We start from the raw sequence: 21,391 nt of genomic DNA, 5'->3' as shown, positions 1-21,391 counted from the left end.
CAGTGGATATTTTTAAGGCAGAGATAGATACATTCGTGATTAGAGCCAGTGTCAAGGGTTATGGGGAGAAGGCAGGAAAATGGGATTAGGAAGCAGTGATCAGCCATGATTGAATGGCGGAGTGGACTTGATGGGCTGAATGCCCTAATTCTACTCCTATAAGCAGTGAACTTGTGAACTATCAGGTTCTTAAATGAACCAAGTGTGGCATGGTGGGGCAGTGGTTGAGCTACTGCCTCACAGCGCCAGGGACCCGGGTTCGATCCTGACTACAGGTGCTTGTCTGTATGGAGTTTGTACGTTCTCCCCGTGACCTGCATGGGTTTTCTCCAATATCTTTTGCTTCCACCCACACTCCAAAGACAAACTGGTTTGTAGGTTTATTGGCTTGGTATAAATGTAAAATTGCCATAGTGTGTGTCGGGTAGTGTTAATGTGCGGGGATCGCTGGTTGGTGGGCTGAAGGACCTGTTTCTCTAAACTACATTAAAACTAAACCCACACAACCCTAGTCCTACCTCAACTACGACACACTGTGGTCCACCTCTTGCACTACTACGGAGTTACTTTTCTGACAACGTTTTTTTTTTTTAATGCTGTCATTTTCTTGTCACAATCTTGTGGAATTTTTGCATAATATATCTATAGTTTATATGTGATTTATGTTTTTGTGTGTTTGTCAGTGTCTATGTGTTTGTGATGCTGCCTCATGCAGCAAGATTTTCAATGTACCTGTACCTCACCATTCACGTGCATGTGACAACAAACTCAATTTGACTTGACATTCTGATTCCAACAGAATGATTGCAATTTCATGGTTTAGATCTAAAAACGTGAAAAAAACGTGAAGTATGAAGAAAGGTTCCGACCCGAAACACCAACAATCCATTTTCTCCAGAGATGCTGCCTGACCCGTTGAGTTGGGTTTAGTTTAGTTTAGAGATACAGCGTGGAAACAGGCCCTTCGGCCCACTGAGTCCACACCGACCAGCGATCCCCACACATTAACACTACCCTACACACACTAGGGACAATTTTACATTTACACCATGCCAATTAACCTACAAACCTGTATGTCTTTGGAGTGTGGGACGAAACCGGAGATCCCGGAGAAAACCCACAAGGTCATGGGGAGAATATACAAACTCCATACAGACAAGTACCATAGTCAGGATCGAACCCGGGTCTCTGGTGATGTAAGGCGGCAACTCTGCCACTATGCCACTGTGCTGCCCTTTACTCGAGTTACTCCAGCACTCTATGTCTCTCTTTGGTATAAGCCAGCATCTGCAGTTCCTTGTTGCTATGTGAAGATTCAGTTGTATCCAGCATTGTTTTTCACCTACTAAACAGGGCTGTGTTTAACGTTGCTATTTTCTTCTTGTTATGAAACAGGAGAATCGCATTGGCAGGCTTCGACAAGCAGCCGAGATATTCTTGCTGCAGGTTCTTGAGACAGGATCACAAGCTGGAATTGTCACTTTTAATTCTCGTGCAATGATTAAAACGCAGCTGAAGACTGTTGATAATGACGCTGTGAGGAAGAACCTTGTAAAACTACTACCAACATCTGCCGGTGGAGGAACAAACATCTGTAGTGGGGTTCGGTCTGGTTTTCAGGTAAGGCTGTAAAGATTCCAGTTATGAGTGGGTTGGCATATAATGAGCCTTTGACAGCACTGGGCCTGTACTCGCTGGAGTTTAGAAGGTCGAGGGGGGACCTCATTGAAACTTACAGAATAATGAAAGGCAAAGAGTGGATGTGGAAAGGATGTTTCCACTGGTGGGAGAGTCTAGGACCAGAAGTCACAGCCTCAGAATTAAAGGGCACTCATTTAGAAAGGTGTGGAGGAATTTCTTTAGTAAGAGGGTAGTTAATCTGTGGAACTCATTGCCACAGAGGGCTGTGGAGGCCAAGTGAGTGGATATTTTTAAGGCCGAGATAGACAAATTCTTGATTAGAACGGGTGGTCAAGGGTTATGGGGAGAAGGCAGGAAAATTAGATTAGGAGGCAGGGATCAGCCATGATTGAATGGCGGAGTGGACTCGATGAGGCAAATGGCCTAATTCTACTCCTACAACTTGTGAACTTGTAAAGTTTGGGGAAGGTTTCATCAACACATAACTTTTAGGTATTACATTTTGCTCTCCTCACTGATAACCGATGGCATTGCAGGTACTTCGCGGTGATGACGGCGCTACAAATGGAGACGAGATTATTTTGCTCACGGATGGAGAGGACGGAGGAATTGGCGACTGCTTCAAAGAGGTGGAAGAGAGTGGAACCAAAATCCACACCATCGCACTGGGACCAGGTGCAGCCAAAGAACTGGAGGAGCTCTCAAGAAGGACAGGTGACCAACAGTAAATAGCCACACTGTTCATACCTGGGAGCTCAGCAAATGAAGGGTGGAGAGGAGCAGCAGAGGAGATTCACAAAGATGTTTGCCCATGATGGAAGGCTTCAGCTATGAGGAGAGAACAGACGTGGTCAATAGACAATAGACAATAGGTGCAGGAGTAGGCCATTCGGCCCTTCAAGCCACCACCACCATTCAATGTGATCATGGCTGATCATTCTCAATCAGTACCCCGTTCCTGCTTTCTCCCCATACCCCCTGAATCCGCTATTCTGAAGAGCTCTATCTAGCTCTCTCTTGAATGCATTCAGAGAATTGGCCTCCACTGCCTTCTGAGGCAGAGAATTCCACAGATTTACAAATCTCTGACTGAAACGTTTTTCCTCATCTCTGTTCTAAATGGCCTACCCCTTATTCTTAACCTGTGGCCCCTGGTTCGATAAGATCTCCTCTCATCCTTCTAAATTCCAGTGTATATAAGCCTAGTCACTCCAGTCTTTCAACATATAACAGTCCCGCCATTCCGGGAATTAACCTAGTAAACCTACGCTGCACGCCCTCAATAGCAAGAATATCCTTCCTCAAATTTGGAGACCAAAACTGCACTGTACTCCAGGTGCGGTCTCACTAGGGCCCTGTACAACTGCAGAAGGACCTATTTGCTCCTATACTCAACTCCTCTTGTTATGAAGGCCAACATTCCATTGGCTTTCTTCACTGCCTGCTGTACCTGCATGCTTCCTTTCAGTGACTGATGCACGAGGACACCCAGATCTCGTTGTACGTCCCCTTTTCCTAACTTGACACCATTCAGATAATAATCTGCCTTCCTGTTCTTACCACCAAAGTGGATAACCTCACACTTATCCACATTAAACTGCATCTGCCATGCATCCGCCCACTCACACAACCTGTCCAAGTCACCCTGCAACCTCATAGCGTCTTCCTCACAGTTCACACAACCACCCAGGTTTGTATCATCTGCAAATTTGCTAATGGTGCTTTTAATCCCTTCATCCAAGTCATTAATGTATATTGTAAATAGCTGCGGTCCTAGCACCGAGCCTTGCGGTACCCCACTAGTCACTGCCTGCCATTCTGAAAGGGACCCATTTATCCCCACTCTTTGCTTTCTGTCTGTCAACCAACTTTCTATCCATGTCAGTACCCTACCTCCAATACCATGTGCTCTAATTTTGCCCACCAATCTCCTATGTGGGACCTTGTCGAAGGCTTTCTGAAAGTCGAGGTACACCACATCCACCGGCTCTCCCCTGTCAATTTTCCTAGTTACATCCTCAAAAAATTCCAGTAGATTAGTCAAGCACGATTTCCCCTTCGTAAATCCATACTGACTCGGAACGATCCTGTTACTGCGATCCAAATGCTCCGCAATTTCGTCTTTTATAATTGACTCCAGCATCTTCCTCACCACTGCTGTCAGACTAACTGGTCTATAATTTCCCGATTTCTCTCTTCCTCCTTTCTTGAAAAGTGGGATAACATTAGCTACCCTACAATCCACAGGAACTGACCCGGAATCTATAGAACATTGGAAAATAATCACTAATGCGTCCACAATTTCTAGAGCCACCTCCTTAAGCACCCTGGGATGCAGACCATCAGGCCCTGGGGATTTATCAGCCTTCAGTCCCATCAGTCTACTCAAAACCATTTCCTGCCTAATGTGGATTTCCTTCAGTTCCTCCATCACCCTAGGTTCTCCAGCCCCTAGAACATTTGGGAGATTGTGTGTATCTTCCTCAGTGAAGACAGATCCAAAGTAACGGTTTAACTCGTCTGCCATTTTTTTGTTCCCCATAATAAATTCCCCTGCTTCTGTCTTCAAGGGACCCACATTTGCCTTTTCAGCCAGAGGGTGACTGGAATTTGGAATTCACTGCCTGAATTTTTAGTTTAATTTAGTTTAGAGATTCAGCACGGAGCAGGCCCACTGGCCCACCAAGTCCGCGCCGGCCAGCAATCCACACACATTAACACTATCCTCCACGCACCAGGGACAATTTTTACATTTACACCAAGCCAATTAACCTACAAACCTGTGCGTCTTTGGAGTGTGGGAGGAAGCCGAAGATCTCGTAGAAAACCCATGCGGGTCACGGGGAGAACGTACAAACTCTGTCCAGACCGCACCCATAGTCAGGATTGCACCTGAGTCTCTGGCGCTGTAAGCTCATAGATCTACCGCTGTGCCAACGTGCTGCCCCTGGATGGTGGAGGCAAAGATTCTGGCAATGTTTAAGAAATATCCAGATGAGCACTTGAATGGCCAGGTATAGAAGGATACAGTCCAGGTGCTGGCAAAGTTAATGAGTGTCCATGGGTATTTGATGTTTGCTATGGACAGAATGGGACGAAGAGCCGCTTTCTGTGTTCTATGACTCTGTGGCTCTTTGTTTCAAGTTCTCTTTACTCTTGTAATGAAGCCTTTGCCTTTTCAAATAAATTGCCCTGGGTTTTAATTGAAATTGCTGACAGATTAATTTTTTGCTCATTTTTGAGTCGTGCATCAACAGTAAGTTGGCAGCCGATGAATCTGAGATATTTGGACACGGGAAACGGGCAGTATAGTCTGTCCTGGCCCTTCAATATGATCATGGCAGAGTTGCCCCATGCTCAACTCCTCTTCCCACGGTCCTCATGCGCCTCATCTTTCAAAGATTTATCGACTTACTTTTTAAAATATCTCCGATGATCTCCTTTGAGGTGGAGATTTCTTAAGATTCGCCACTTTCTGTGAGAAGAGGTACCCATGTAGATCATTTTTAAGTGCCTATCCCCAATCCCGTTATTATATTCTCCCAATCAAGATTCTCCTCCTGGTGGTAACTTCTTGGCTTCTACCTGTTTGTACTCCCTCAAGATCTTCCATGTTTCAATCAGATCACTTCTCAGTCTTTGAAATTCCAAAGATAACAGATATATTTTCTTTTGCCGCTTTTGATGGGACGACCCTCTCATCCCGTTGAATTAACGTTGTGAATTTGAGGAAGGATATTCTTGCTATTGAGGGCGTGCAGCGTAGGTTTACTAGGTTAATTCCCGGAATGGCGGGACTGGCATATGTTGAAAGACTGGAGCGACTAGGCTTGTATACACTGGAATTTAGAAGGATGAGAGGAGATCTTATCGAAACGTATAAGATTATTAAGGGGTTGGACACGTTAGAGGCATGAAACATGTTCCCAATGTTGGGGGAGTCCAGAACAAGGGGCCACAGTTTAAGAATAAGCGGTAGGCCATTTAGAACTGAGATGAGAAAAAACTTTTTCAGTCAGAGAGTTGTCTATTGTCTATTGAATCTCTTTCAGACTGCCCCCCATTCCAGTATACCCTTTATTAAATAAAAGGACCAAAACCGTGCACAGATGTGGGCCCAGCAGTAGACGGTACAAACTCGTACAACACTTTCCTACTTCAAAACCCCGGCCCTTTGGCAACGTGCCAATTATCTTTGCAGCTACTTGCTGCACCTCCCTGCTAAATATTTGTGATTCGTGCACGAAAACATCTCATTCCGTCTCTACTTGGTTAATTTCCAATCTTTCTCCATGCAGATAATTATCTGGCTTTGGTCTTTTGCCAAGCATTTTCCCCACTTACTCAACCCATTTATATTCTGTGGTGGACTCCAAATATCTTCTCTGCAACATGCCCCTTCCCCTCCCATTTGCACACCATTGCCTAACTTGTGGACTTTACACTCTGGCCCCTCCTCCAAGTCTTTCACCTGTATCAATGATTATTGAGGGTCACCGAATAATCCTTGGTCACATCCCTGGTCACATCCATCCATCCAGCCAGCCATAAAATGGCCCATTCCTTCCAAATCTATGTCTTTGTTGCGATAACTAATCTACCTAAAGCAAACTCACCGCAAAAGTCTTGCTTTACCCACAGCAGAGTATTGAGCAGAACAATCCATTATCACCACCAGTGTTGCAACCAAGTTCAATCCACTTAGTAGTTTTATTTTGACTTTTTCAAAGGGCGGATCTCACATTACAGGTATTTGTAAGGCCTATTTTTTTAAAAATTCAGTTCTTAATGGACATTGACCATGGATAATATGTGAGTTAAGGATTATTTTACATTTCATTTAATAGATGGTCTACAGCTAGCAGCCACTGATAAAGTAGACACGAATGGACTCATTGATGCTTTCACCGGACTAGTATCAGAAAATGGCGACCTTAGCCAACAGGCAATCCAGGTTTGATTGCGTTGGAGAATTATTTAACATTCATTCCCACTTTACAAAGTGTTTTACAATACAATATCAGTCTGTTTCCTTGATTCACAGCTTGAAAGTTTAGGAAGGAGTATCGATCAAGGTGGTTGGTTTAGTGGTATCGTTTCTATTGACAAAACCATTGGAAACAACACATATTTTGTGGTCACTTGGGGGGATATTCCACCGGATGTTATCCTACGTGCCCCGAGTGGGAAGATCTACACTCAGGCTGACTTCCAATCCGAGAACGCAACACGCACAGCACGACTCCAGATTCCAGGCACTGCAGAGGTATGTTCGAACGCACCTGAAACATCACTTTGGATGTCTCTCCACAGATAAGTTCATAAGTGATAGGAGCAGAATCAGGCCAGTTGGCCCATCAAGTCTACTCCACCATTCAATCATGGCTGATCTATCTCTCCCTCCTAACCCCATTCTCCTGCCTTCTCCCCATAACCCCTGACACCCGTACTAATCAAGAATCTATCTATCTCTGCCTTAAAAAAAATCCATTGACTTGGCCACAACAGCCTTCTGTGGCAATGAATTCCACCGATTCACCACCCTCTGACTAAAGAAATTTCTCCTCGTCTCCTTCCTAAAGGAACATCCTTTAATTCTGAGGCTATGGTGCTAGGCTCTCCCACTAGTGGAAACACCCTCCCCACATCCACTCTATCCAGGCCTTGATGGAGCTGATTCCTTTTTCTGGTAGTTTGTATTTTTTCTTCTACGAACATTGCAATGAATTATTCATTATTCACACCCATTCCTTTCAGGCTGCATTGACCATGTAATGTCTATTTACTGCTATTCATCCTCTGAATCAGGGACGAAAGTATCACAAAATGCTGGAGTAACTCAGGAGGTCAGGCAATGGACAATAGACAATGGGTGCAGGAGGAGGCCATTCGACCCTTCGAGCCAGCACCGCCATTCAATGTGATCATGGCTGTTCATTCTCAATCAGTACCCCGTTCCTGCCTTCTCCCCATATCCCCTGACTCCGCTATCTTTAAGAGCTCTATCGAGCTCTCTCTTGAATGCATTCAGAGAATTGGCCTCCACTGCCTTCTGAGGCAGAGAATTCCACAGATTCACAACTCTCTGACTGAAAAAGGCAGCATCTAGGAGAGAGGGAAAGGGTGACGTTTCGGGTCGAGACCCTTCTTCAGAATCAGCGACAGTTTCTTCCCAGCTATTATCAGACATCTGAACCATCCTACCACAACCGGAGAACAGTCCTGAGCTGCAATCTACCTCATTGGTGACCCTTGGACTATCTCTATATTTGATCAGACTTTACTGGCTTTATCTTGCACGTTAGGTTATTCACGCTATTCCCTTTATCATGCATCTGTACACTGTGGATGGCTCGATTGTAATCGTGTATTGTCGTTCCGCTGACTGGTTAGCACGTAACAAAAGCTTTTCACTGTACCTCTGTGCATGTGACAATAAATTAAAATCAACGATGTCCTCGTTTTTCAGAAAACGGGGCTTCCCCATCTCCATTATAGATGAGGCTCTCACTAGGGTCTCTTCTACATCCCGCAGCTCCGCTCTTGCTCCCCCTCCCCCCACTCGCAACAAGGACAGGATCCCCCTCGTTCTCGCCTTCCACCCCACCAGCCAGCGGATCCAACATATCATCCACCAACATTTCCGTCACCTACAACAGGACCCCACCACTGGCCATATCTTCCCATCCCCTCCCCTCTCTGCGTTCCGCAGAGACCGTTCCCTCCGCAACTCCCTGGTCCACTCGTCCCTTCCTACCCAAACCACCCTAACCCCGGGCACTTTCCTTTGCAACCGCACGAGATGCAACACCTGTCCCTTTACCTCCCCCCTCAACTCCATCAAAGGACCCAAACAGTCTTTCCAGGTGAGACAGAGGTTCACCTGCACCTCCTCCAACCTCATCTATTGCATCCGCTGCTCTAGATGTCAACTTATTTATATCGGCGAAACCACGCGCAGGCTTGGCGATCGCTTCGCTGAACACCTGCGCTCGGTCCGCATTAACGCAACTGATCTCCCGGTGGCCCAGCACTTTAACTCCCCCTCCCATTCCCAGTCTGACCTCTCTGTCATGGGCCTCCTCCAGTGCCATAGTGAGGCCCGCCGGAAATTGGAGGAGCAGCACCTCATATTTCGCCTGGGCAGTTTGCGGCCCGGTGGTATGAACGTCGACTTCTCCAACTTCAGATAGCTCCTCTGTCCCTCCCTTCCCCTCCTCCTTCCCAGATCTCCCTCTATCTTCCTGTCTCCACCTATATCCTTCCTTTGTCCCACCCCCGACATCAGTCTGAAGAAGGGTCTCGACCCAAAACATCACCCATTCCTTCTCTCCCGAGATGCTGCCTGACCTGCTGAGTTACTCCAGCATTTTGTGAATAAATCGATTTGTACCAGCATCTGCAGTTATTTTCTTATCAAACTCCTATGTGACAGGTCCCAACTTTACAATGTGGGCTGCCTATTATTGACCTATTCAGTAAATGGGATGAGGCAAATGATGGGGCATTTTGGTTGGCATGGACAAGTTGGGCCGAAGGGCTTGTTTCCATGCTATACGATTCTGTGTCTATGACTTTATATATCGGATGCGTTGGAATTCCTTCATCTTTAAGTTATCCCTATGTCAATTTGAACCTTTAAGACAATTTCTTCTTCACTACTGGCTTCAAGATCTTTGAGTTTTCAACATAACTGGGTAGAGGGAGCTTCTTAATAGCACTGATAGTTCAAGGAAAAGGCTCACCACCACTTTCCCAAGGGTCCCTTGCACCTATATAACAATTAATCCCATGTGTTAAGCATTGCTGACTTTAAATATCATTTAGATATCAAAGGAACTGTAGATGTTGGTCTACACCGAAGATAGAGACAAAATGCTGGAGTAATTCAGCAGGACAGGCAGTATCTCTGGAGAAAAGGAATGGGTGATGTTTTGGGTCGAGACCCTTCTTCAGACTGAGAGTCAGGGGAAAGGGAAACTAGAGATATATAGATAAAGATATGCAAAAGAGAGATATGAAATGGTACAAAACTATGCAAAAGAACAAATCGAAGCTACAGAAGGTGATGGAGGCCATCAATTGATATTTTTCAGGCAGAGATAGTTAGATTCTAGATTAGTACAGGTGTCGGAGGTTATGGGGAGAAGGCAGGAGAATGGAGTGAAGAGGGAAAGATAGATCAGCCATGATTGGATGGTGGAGTAGACTTGATGGGCTAAATGGCCTAATTCTGCTCCTATCACTTATGAAGCCAGCAATGATGATGAAGGAAAGGTGGAGCCCACCATGGTGCAATGTTGGCCTTGGGGAAGGTGATAAAGTGGATCTTGCCTGTTTTGATGTCATTGGCCTTGGATTAACCCTGACCATTTATCTCCCAGGAAGGAAACTGGGTTTACAGCATCATGAATTCCGGACAGAAGCAGCAGGTTACGATGACCGTGACATCTCGAGCGGTGGATGAGAACGTTGCCCCCATTACCGTTAACGCGAGGGTCAGCAGGAAGGATCCCAACAGCCCCTTGGTTATTTACGTGGAAGTCTCTCAGGGATTTTTACCCGTCTTAAATGTGAAGGTGATAGTCATTGCTGAACTTCCCAATGGCGACCCAGATGAACAAGAACTTTTCGATAATGGCTTAGGTAGGTTGCATGAAAACGTCTCTGAGAAATAAAAATTGGAGTTTGCGTGAATTGTTAACAGTGCTGTGACTGTAAGGTGAAAATCTGGGAGTGAGCCATTGACAAAGAGCGGACTGTTCATAAGCTCTAGCAGCAGAATTAGGCCATTCGGCCCATCAAGTCTACTCCACCATTCAATCTTGACTGATCTATCTTTCCCTCTCACTGAGTGGGTAAAGAACCTCTTCTATTTGTTCCTGCCAGGAGAAATATTTATTCCTGATGCAATCCAAACCAGAGGTTTAAGATGAGACGGGGAAGATTTAACAGGAACCTGAGGGGTAACTTTTTGACACAAACGGTGATGGGCATATGGAACAACGTGCCCTCCGGTCTGAAGAAGGGTCTCGACCCGAAACGTCACCCATTCCTTCTCTCCTGAGATGCTGCCTGACCTGCTGAGTTACTCTGGTATTTTGTGAATAAATACCTTTGATGTGTACCAGCATCTGCAGTTATTTTCCTACACCAGGTAGTTGAGGTAGTTGAGGCGGGTAGTATTGCTACATTTAACAAACATTTAGGCAGGTAAGGGTATTTTCTAATTGCTAATTTCACCGTTTTGTGTTCCTTCGTTGTCACCTCAGCCCCAGCCATCAATGGACCATTGTGAGCTCCACCTGCCCTGTGTCATCGATGCAGCCTCTGCTTTGTTCTGCAGCTTCCCATACTTCTCTTTTCCCCGTCCATGACTCGTTCTGATGAAGGGTCTCAACCCGAAACGTCACCTATTCCTTGTCTCCAGAGATTCTGCCTGACCCACTGAGTTACTCCAGCATTTTGTGTCTATGTTCGTTGTAAACCAGCACCTGCAGTTCCTTCCTATACATTGTTTGCCTTTACTTGCTTTCAGGGGCTGATACTCGCAGGAATGATGGGGTTTACTCCAAGTATTTCCTGAACATTACCGGACAAGGAAGGTACAGCTTCAAGGTGCGCGTGGAGGGAATTGAAGGGCCCTCAAAGCTGATGAGCAAGAGAGGAGGGAATGCCATATACACATCGGGAATCACCATTGATGGTAATAAATATTTGCCAATGCAAATGAAGACAATGAAAATATATCTTTGCAGTGATTTGTGATGTCTAGTTTTGTTTAGTTTAGAGATACAGCGCGGAAACAGGGCCTTCGGCCCACCGAGTCCGTGCCAACAAGCGATCCCCACACACTAACGTTAGCATTACACACACTGGGGACAATTTATAATTATACCAAGCCAATTAATCTATAAACCTGTACATCTTTGGAGTGTGGAAAGAAACTGAAGATCTCGGCGAAAACCCATGCAAGTCATGGGGAGAACGTACAAACTCCGTACAGACAGCACCTGCCGTCAGGATTGAACCCGGGTCTCTGGCGCTGGAAGGCAGCACTCTACCGCTTCGCCACCATGCCACCCTAGCCATTCTGAGCCATTGAACGACAAGTTTGTTTTGGAACAAACTTACAGGGTGGCATGGTGGCACAGCGGTAGAGTTACCGCCTTACAGTGCCAGGGACCTGGGTTCGATCCTGATTACGGGTGCTGTCTGTATGGAGTTTGTACGTTCTCCCTGTGACCTACATAAATACATAAATACGTAGACAATAGGTGCAGGAGTAGGCCATTTGGCCCTTTGAGCCAGCACCGCCATTCAATGTGATCATGGCTGATCATTCACTATCAGTACCCTGTTCCTGCCTTCTCCCCATATCCCTTGATTCTGCTAGCCCTAAGAGCTCTATCAAACTCTCTTTCTATGCATCCAGTGAATCAGCTTCCACCGCTTCCTGAGGCAGAGAATTCCACAAATTCACCATTCTCTGGGTGAAAAAGTTTTTCCTCATCTCAGTTCTAAATGGCCTACCCCTTATTCTTAAACTGTGGCCCCTGGTTCTGGACTGCCCCAACATCAGGAAAATGTTTCCTGCCTCTACAATACAATACAATACAATACAATATATCTTTATTGTCATTGTACCCAGGGGTACAACGAGATTGGGAATGCGCCTCCCATACGATGCAATAATTTAAGTAATTAACAGCAACCCAACGAAACGAAACAATTGTAACAGTTTTTAGACAGGGTAAAGTGCAAGTTGATCTATGCGTTGTGCCCATCCGGCTCAGCAGGACCGGTTCATAGCAGCTATTCTAACGTGTCCAATCCCTTAATAATTTTATATCTATATACTAAAACTCTTGTTTGTTTGTTTGTTTGTTCCTGAACTATAGCCAAAACGGCACACGATAGCACTACAATTTTAGGCCCACCTTACTCACCGTTGTCCCTTTGGTGCTAATGGATGAAGTTTCATTGAAATCGGTGTTATATTTTTAAAGTTACTCACATTTTAAAGCTTAAATCTATCTCCTAGGGAGGGAGGGGGAGGGGGGGGGAGGGAGGAGGGGAGAGGGAGGGAGGGGGTGGAGGGAGGGGGAGGATAAGGGGGAGGATAAGGGTGGTTGAGGGGATGGAGTGGGGGGGAGGGGAAGGGGGAGGGTGTGATGGGGGGAGGGAGGAGGGGAGGGAGGAGGGGAGGGAGGGGTGGAGGGGGAAGGGAGGAGGGTGGAGGGAGGGGGTAAGGGGAGGCGGGGAGGGGGGAAGGGAGAGTGGTGGGGGGATGGGGGAGGGGGAGGGCGGAGGGGGAGGCGGGGAGGGGGGGAGAGGGGGAGGCGTGGAGGGGGGAGGTGTGGGGGAGGGGGTACTACACCAATGCAGAAGAGGTTTGGGTCCAACGGGTCCACTTGGTCTAGTGTTTCTATAAGATATCCTCTCATCCTTCTAAATTCCAGTGAATACAAGCCCAGTCACCCCATTCTTTCATCATGTGACAGTCCCGCCATCCCGGAAATTAATTTCGTGAACCTAGGCTGCGCTCCCTCAATAGCAAGAATGTCCTTCCTCAAATGAGGTGGTTTTTCTCCGAGATCTTTGGTTTCCTCTCACACTCCAAAGATGCACAGGTTTTATAGGTCAATTGGCTTGGTATAAATGTAAAATTGTCCTTAGTGTGTGCAGGATGGTGTTGATGTGTGGGGATTGCTGGTCGGTGCGGACGTGGTGGTATGGGGATGGGAAGGGGAGTTGAATTGGTTGGCAACCGGGAGGTCCCGTAGGCCTCAGCAGACCGAACATTGCAACCGGGAGATCTCGTAGCCCTTGGCGGACTACAGATTGCTGGAAGATCTCACATGGACAATGTTTGCTGACATTCCTGTTTCTGATTGTATATCTCTATGACTCATTGCTGATGAATTTTCGTTTGCCAGGGGCTAATACTGAAAACAGGGGCGTACTGAGTGGACATGTCAACCACTCATTTATTTCTGGGCTTGTGGAACTCTGCTATAAAGCACAATGCAAAGTCTAGAATTTCACGTAAGAAAATGGCCGCATGTGGCGCAGCGATAAAATAGCTGCCTTACAGCGCCAGAGTCCCGGGTTCGATCCTGATTACGGGTGCTGTCTGTACGGAGTTTGTACATTCTCCCTGTGATCTACATAAATACTTACAGTAGATACATAGACAATAGGTGTAGGAGTAGGCCATTCGGTACCTTCGAGCCAGCACCGCCATTCAATGTGATCATGGCTGATCATCCACTGTCAGTACCCCGTTCCTGCCTTCTCCCCATATCTCTTGGTTCCGCTAGCCCTAAGAGCTCTATCTCTCTCTCTTTTGAATGCATCCAGTGAATCGGCCTCCACTGCCTCCTGAGGCAGAGAATTCCACAAATTCACAAATCTCTGGGTGAAAAAGTTTGTCCTCATCTCAGTTCTAAATGGCCTACCCCTTATTCTTAAACTGTGGCTCCTGGTTCTGGACTCCCCCACCGTCGGGAACATGTTTCCTGCATCTAACTTGTCCAATCACCTTAATCATTTTATATGTTTCTATAAGGTCCCCTCTCATCCTTCTAAATTCCAGTGAATATAAGTCCAGTCGCCCCATTCTTCATCATATGACAGTCCCGCCATCCCGGGAATTAACCTTATGAACCTACGCTGCACTCCCTCAATAGCAAGAATGTCCTTCCTCAAATTAGGTGAGTTTTCTCCGAGATCTTTGGTTTCCTAGTGTAGGCTAGTGTTAGTGTGCACGGATCGCTGGTTGGCGCGGATTTGGTGGGCCAAAGGGCCTGTTTCCGCGCTGTAACTCTAAACTAAACTAAAAAACTAAGAAGGGTCTCAGTGAGCGGATGGGGAAATGCGAACCAAGCCCTTCTCCTGCCTTCTCCCCATAACCCCTGATACCCGTACTAATCAAGAATCTATCTGTCTCTGGCTTCAAATAAGCCACTGACGGCCTCCACAGCCTTCTGTTGCAATGAATTCCACAGATTCACCACCCTCTGACTAAAGAAATTCCTCCTCCTCTCCTTCCTAAAGGAACATCTTTTTATTCTGAGGCTGTGACCTCTGGTCCTAGACTCTCCCACTGGTGGAAACATCCTCTCCACATCCACTCTATCCAAGTCTTTCACTATTTGGTAAGTTTCAATGAGGTCCCCACTCATTCCTTCTATACTCCAGGAGTCTACTCACCGATTCCTGTACTCCCCATAGTTTAGTTTAGTTTAGTTTATTGTCACATGTACCGAGGCACAGTGAAAAGCTTTTGGTGCTTGCTAACCAGTCAGCGGAAAGACAATACATGATTACAATCGAGCCATTCACAGTGTACAGATGCATGATAAACGGAATAACATAAGTAACGTTCAGTGCAAGAAGAATAATGTTTAGCTTCCCACACACCCTTTCAATTTGCTGAAACCTTGTCTCCCACGTTCTCTAAAACTTACCAGGTTCAGTTTTAGGTTTTAGTTTTAGATATACAGCAGGGAAACAGACCCTTCGGCCCATCGAGACCACACCGACCATCAATCACTAGGTCTATGTTATCCCACTTTCTCATCCACACTCTACACACTAGGGTTAATTTTACAGAGGCCAATTAACCTACAAACCTGCACGTCTTTGGAAACTGGAGCACATGGGAGAAATCCATGTGGTCACAGGGAGAAGTGCACATTCTACACAGACAGCACCCGAGGTCAGGAACGAATCCGGGTCTCTGGCGCTGTGAGGCAGCAGCTCGACCAGCTGGAAACTATATGTGACTATATCTCATGTGAAACATCCAATGGAAAAATGTGATTTAACGTACGTCAAAGCATTAATAGATTATCTGATAGTCCAGACGAAAGGATGGCAGGTTAATTTCCTTGAAAAACAGATGTTTTCATGATGATTGGAGTATGGTGTGGTCACCACGTTACAGGATGATCAATGTACCAATAGCCTTCTTTACCACCCTATCCACCTGCAACGCCACCATCAGGGAACATTGATATTGTGCGCATGCCTCTGGCTGATGGTCAGGATGTGCTGCTGGCTCTTTTGAGTGGCTTCACTGTTTCTCATGCACACCTCCAACACTCGTGACAAAGGGAATCAGGGAGAAAATGTCAGAATAGATCCATTGTGCCTGCTATTCCCCAACAGGAGGCACTCAGGACCTCAGTGGAAGTTTTTAAAAGAGAGTTAGATAGAGCTCGGGGGGCTAGCGGAATCAAGGGATATGGGGAGAAGGCAGGCACGGGTTACTGATTGTGGGTGATCAGCCATGATCACAATGAATGGCGGTGCTGACTCGAAGGGCCAAATGGCCTCTTTCTGCACCTATATTCTATGTTTCTATGTTCCTGCCTCTTTCCATATTCATGTTCAATGTATTCTGGATCCTGGAGATATATGTCTTTCATTCCACACAGGCAATGTTCATGCAAATCCGCCAAGACTTCCAGTCAGTGAAGACGATCTCGTGGCACAGGTCGGAAACTTCAGCAGGGTCAAATCTGGAGGATCGATTTCAATTCCCGCGGGCACTCCCACTGTCAACTTTCCACCGTGTAAAATCACAGACCTTCAAGCGGGAGTACTTGAAGATAAGATTCAGCTGGAATGGACTGCACCAGGAGCAGATATGGATCACGGAACAGGTAAATGGTCCCGCATTTATATGGGGCTTACAGAGAATTTTTCTTTCCAGCAATGAAGCGATCATATAGTTGTGGAAGACAGACACAAAATGCTGCAGTAACTCAGCGGCTCAGGCAGCATCTCTACAGAGGGGGCACCTCATTGAAACTTACTGAATAATGAAAGGTCTGGATAGAGTGGATGCGGAGAGGATGTTTCCACTAGTGGGAGAGTCTAGGACCAGAGGCCATAGCCTTAGATTAAAAGGGTGGAGATGAGGAGGAATTTCAGGAAGGAGATGAGGAGGAATTTCTTTAGTCAGAGGGTGGTGAATCTGTGGAATTCATTGCCACAGAAGGCCATGGAGGCTGTATGATCCGACAAGTAATTCTCCAAAGAGAGACTTGATGGGCCAAATGGCCCAATTCTGCTCCTATCACTTACGAACTTATGAACTTGAAGGAATAGATGATGTTTCGGGTCGAGACCCTTCTTTAGATTGGGTCTGAAGGGTCTTGACCAGAAACATCACCTATTCCTTCTCCCCAGAGATGCTGCCTGACCCGCTGAGTTACTCCAGCACTTTGTGTGGTGTAAACCAGCATCTGCAGTTCCTCCCTGCACAAACAGTCAAGGAATCCTGCTGGCCAGTTGAGGTGTGACACAATGGAAGTAAATTGGCCAGGAAGAAGGAACATGTCGCAATGAAGGCAAGGAAAGCCTGGTGTTTTAGAGAATTACTTGTCGAATCATACAGCATGGAACAAGACTCTTTGACCCACTGAGTCCATGCCTCTGGAACATCGGAGGTTGAGGGGAGACTTGATGGAAGTGTATAAAATTATGAGAAGCATAGATAAGGTAGACTTCCGGAACCTTTATCCTTGTGTGGAAGCGAGCTACACCAATGGGCATAGCTATAGGGTGAGAGGGGGAAAGTGTAATGGAGGTCTGCGGGGCAAGTTTTTTACACAGAGAGTGGCTGGGGGCCTGGGATGCACTTCCATGGGTGATACAGGCAGATACCATAGTGGCGTCGAAGTGGCTTTTGGATAGACATATGGAAGTGCAGGAATATGGACCATGTGCAGGCAGATGAGATCAGTTCAGATAGGCTTCTACTGTAGACAGACCTGTGCGTTTTACATACAGGCATGCTAGATAATGTTACACATAATGAATACAATTCAAGACTCCACAGTGATCATTGTTGATAATCAGACTGCATCACCATAGTTCAGATTATTCAGAAATTTATCTTTCAATGTCCCATTCCCAAACCAAGCTGTGATGCAACCCAACAGTCTGCTTTCTACCTATCTGAGATAGTCCTATTTGCCCGTGTTTAGCCCATATCCCTCCAAACCTTTCCTATCCATGTACCTGTCCCAAGTGTCTTTTCAATGCTGTTATAGTATCTGGCACAACTAGGTCCTCTGGCAGCTCGTTCCATATCCCCACCACCCCTGAGTTAGAAAAGTTGCCCCTTAAGTTCCTATTAAATATTTTCCCTCCCACCTTAACCTATGTCCTCTGGCTTTTGATTCCCCTACTCAGGGTAAACCATTCTGTGCATTCACCCTGTCTATTCCCCTCATGATTTTATACACCCCTGCAGTACCACCCCTCAGCATATTTGCCCCTAGGCTGCACAACCTCTCCCGACAGCTCAGGCCCTCGAATACTGGCAGCATTCTCATAAATCTGCTTGGTACTCTTTCCAGCATTTTCATTCAAACACCACTCAATCCATTTCCATGTCGAAAGGTTGATATCCTAAATTGGACACAGTACTGAAGACAGATACAAAGTGCTGGAGTAACTCAGCAGGTCAGGCAGCATCTCTGGAGAACATGGATAAGTGACGTTTTGGGTCGGGACCTTTCTTCAGACTGATTGAAGGTGAAGGTGGCGGGGGGGGGGGGGGGGGGTGGAGAAAGAAAGTTGGAAGAGAGGAGGGGAGGACAGAGCATGGCTGGCAATCACAGAAGGGGAGCAATGAGAGAGGGTCTCAGAAAGGCAGGAGGAGAACTTCAAAGTGGGCATACTTCAAAGGGATCTCACAGTGGGGATGTCAAAATGTAAAATGTTTTGAAGAGCATCCCGGCCTCCTAAGTTATTCCAGCATTTTGTGTCTTTCTTTAGTAAACCAGCATCTGCAGTTCCTCATTATTACTGCACTGAAGATGATGTCTCAACTAGTAATTTGCTATAAAATAGCAAAAAAGGTTTCATTTGCATTCGAACATTCATTTTAGGCTTTCCAGATGCAGCACGGAGACAGACCATTTGGCCCACCGAATCCCCACCGACCAGCGTTCATCCCGTATGCTCGCCCTCTCTAACACTCAGGACAATTTACAATCTCTACCAAAGCCAATTAACCTAAAACCTGTACATCTTTGGAGTGTTGAGGGAAACCAGAGCACCTGGAGAAAACCCCCAAGGTCACAGGGAAAACGTACAAACTCCGTACAGACAGCACCTGTAGTCGGGATTGAACCTGGGTCTCTGGTACTGTAAGGCAGCAGCTCTACCGCTGCGCCATCGTGGAACCCAATCCGTTCTCTTGATCTTGTACCTTTGATCATCAAAATATTGTTTTCAGCCATAAGTCAATGCATTCATGTGTTTCTTATCTTTCTCAGCATCCTACTACGAGATGAAAATGAGCGACAAATTACTGCTGCCACGTAGTTTCTCCGGAGCTGAACTGGTTAACTTGACGAACTTGAAACCACAGCCATTTGGCTCCAAGGAAATGGTTATAATTGTCCCTGAAAATACAGAACTGGAGAACGGAACAACACTCTACTTCGCCATCCGTGCTTATGATGAGAAGAATCAGTCTTCCGAGATGTCCAATGTTGCCATGGTTTCTTCCGTTAAGCCTCTGCCTATCTTAAACGATCACATAACAAAGGCTATTTTGATCACAGTAATAGTGTTGCTTCTCGTTTGCTTGGTTGTTGGATTACTGATCTTTTGGTACAAATTGAAAGGGAGGATTCCGTATGAGACGCAGGAGTAGACAGAGAGAGGATAGACACAAAAAGCTGGAGTAATTCAGTGGGTCAGACAGCATCGCTGGAGAGAAGGAATAGGTGGCGTTTTGGGTCGAGACCCTTCTTCAGACTGAGAGCCATGGGGGCTCACCTATTCCTTTTCTCCAGTGATGCTGCCTGACCCACTGAGTTACTCCGGCGTTTTGTGTCTACCTTCGGTTTAAACAAGCATCTGCAGTATACATTTCGTATACAGAGAGAAAGCAAGTAATTATGTTATTAATCCAAGCATTTACTTTGCCCTGATTTATTATGGGTGTGGGTGGTGGTGAAAATTAAAGGAATTGTCCCGAGCTTTTCTGAGGCTTTTTATGGTCCTTCCCCAACAACCGGGAGAAATCCTTTGGAAATTTACCCCTTATCCTCTTAGGATGGGTGGGAAGATGAACAAAAGCTTTTCACTGTACCTCGGTACATGTGACAATAAACTAAACTCAAACTCAAAACTAAACTCAAGATTGCATGGTTTTGGCTGGTGAAACCACAATGATAAACTTGGAAGAATCCTAATGCTCAAACATTATATCTCTCCAATCTAAGTCTAGATCCATTGCTTTTGAAGAATGTTGTGCGTTTCTTTTTAACTGACATGGAATTCGTATCATTGAATGGTTTTGATTTAGCCCTGCACCAATAAAAATATTTTCCAGAATGGCTGTTTCACTTTCCGTTTATAACGAGAGCACTTAAAACCAAGTTAATTTTTTGTAGTGGATCTCCACCGTAACAGATCATTTCATTTAGAGGAATTCTATAGCAGAACTACGTTTCCTTTAGGTTAAACTCAATAGTATTCTCAGTATAATACTCAATAGTATAACAATACTGTTTTGGTTGCCAAATTCTGATTATAGAAATTGGACAAAACACAGTGGCATAACAGTAGAGTTGTTGCCTCACAGCGCCGGAGACCCAGGTTCAATCCTGACCTCGGGAGTTCTCTGGGTGCAGTTTGCACGTTCTCCCTGTGACTGCCTGGGTTTTCTCCGGGTGCTCTGGTTTCTTCCCACATCCCAAAGACGTTCGCAGGTTATTTGGGCTTTGTAAATTGCCCCGAGTGTGTAGGATAGAACTAGTACACGAGTCATTACTGCTCGACGTGGACGATGGGGGGGTATGGGGAGAAGGCAGGAACGGGGTACTGATTGAGAGTGAACAGCCATGATCGCATTGAATGGCGGTGCTGGCTCGAAGGGCTGAATGGCCTACTCCTGCACCTATTGTCTATTGTCTATTGTCTATCTCTAAACTAAACTAAATGAAATGAAATGAAATTAAACTAAAGTAGCGTAAACTAAACTTGTCAGACTTTGTCCTGCCCCACCACTATGCCATCTCTTACTCTCCCCCTACTACAGTTAGTCTGAAGAAGGATCCTGACTCTTTCTCTATGCCCTCCAAAGATGCTGCCAGACCTGCTGAGTTCTTCCAACACTTTGTGTCTTTTGTTTTCAGATACACAGAAACATCAGGTACTGGGGAATTGCGCATTAAATGTTCCATCTTTGTCACCACTTATTGCAATAACTCAGGATCAATGCAACCACTTAAATTAACAAGATGTACCGATGAGATTCAAGATGAATGGTGTAGGTGGACAGGAAAGTTGAGCAGCGAAAGGCGAGAAGATGTGTCCCCAAGTCTGGTCAAGGCGTAGGATTTTGAGAAGCTTTACAGCAAAAGACACAAATAAACTAGCAATAACTGAATGAAGGAGAAATGAATCTGAGACCGAAAGTATGAAGTTTAGTTTAGTCTGGAGATAAGGCACAGAAGCAGGCCCTTCGGCACACCGAGTCTGCGCCGACCAGTGATCCCCATACTCTAGAACTATCCTACACACCAGGGACAATTTACAATATTTACTGAATCCAAATTAACCTACAAGCCTGTACGTCTTTGGAGTGTGGAGAAATCGCATGTGGTCACGGGAAGAAGGTACAAATTCTGTATAGACAGCACCAGTTAGGATCGAATGCGGATCTCCGGCGCTGTAAGGCAACAACTCTACTGCTGCGCCCTAAGTAGATTGG

At 45.9% G+C, this 21,391-nt stretch overlaps 1 protein-coding gene across 1 annotated transcript in view; it reads left to right on the top strand.

Moving 5' to 3' along the window:
- Window positions 1-19,899, top strand: part of LOC144598022 (calcium-activated chloride channel regulator 1-like) — a 29,818-nt gene extending 9,919 nt beyond the window's left edge. The window contains exons 7-14 of the mRNA XM_078407895.1: window positions 1,396-1,620; window positions 2,178-2,355; window positions 6,489-6,595; window positions 6,686-6,907; window positions 10,026-10,287; window positions 11,180-11,347; window positions 16,086-16,313; window positions 18,942-19,899. Coding sequence (XP_078264021.1) covers window positions 1,396-1,620; window positions 2,178-2,355; window positions 6,489-6,595; window positions 6,686-6,907; window positions 10,026-10,287; window positions 11,180-11,347; window positions 16,086-16,313; window positions 18,942-19,324 — 1,773 coding nt within the window. The 3' untranslated portion in view covers window positions 19,325-19,899. The remainder of the gene's footprint in view (window positions 1-1,395; window positions 1,621-2,177; window positions 2,356-6,488; window positions 6,596-6,685; window positions 6,908-10,025; window positions 10,288-11,179; window positions 11,348-16,085; window positions 16,314-18,941) is intronic.
- Window positions 19,900-21,391: the final 1,492 nt, after the last annotated feature.

Source organism: Rhinoraja longicauda, chromosome 11, assembly GCF_053455715.1.
Source record: "Rhinoraja longicauda isolate Sanriku21f chromosome 11, sRhiLon1.1, whole genome shotgun sequence".
Lineage (NCBI taxonomy): Eukaryota > Metazoa > Chordata > Chondrichthyes > Rajiformes > Arhynchobatidae > Rhinoraja > Rhinoraja longicauda.
The sequence above is the reverse complement of the archived record's forward strand: the minus strand, read 5'-3'. Positions and strand labels throughout refer to the sequence as shown.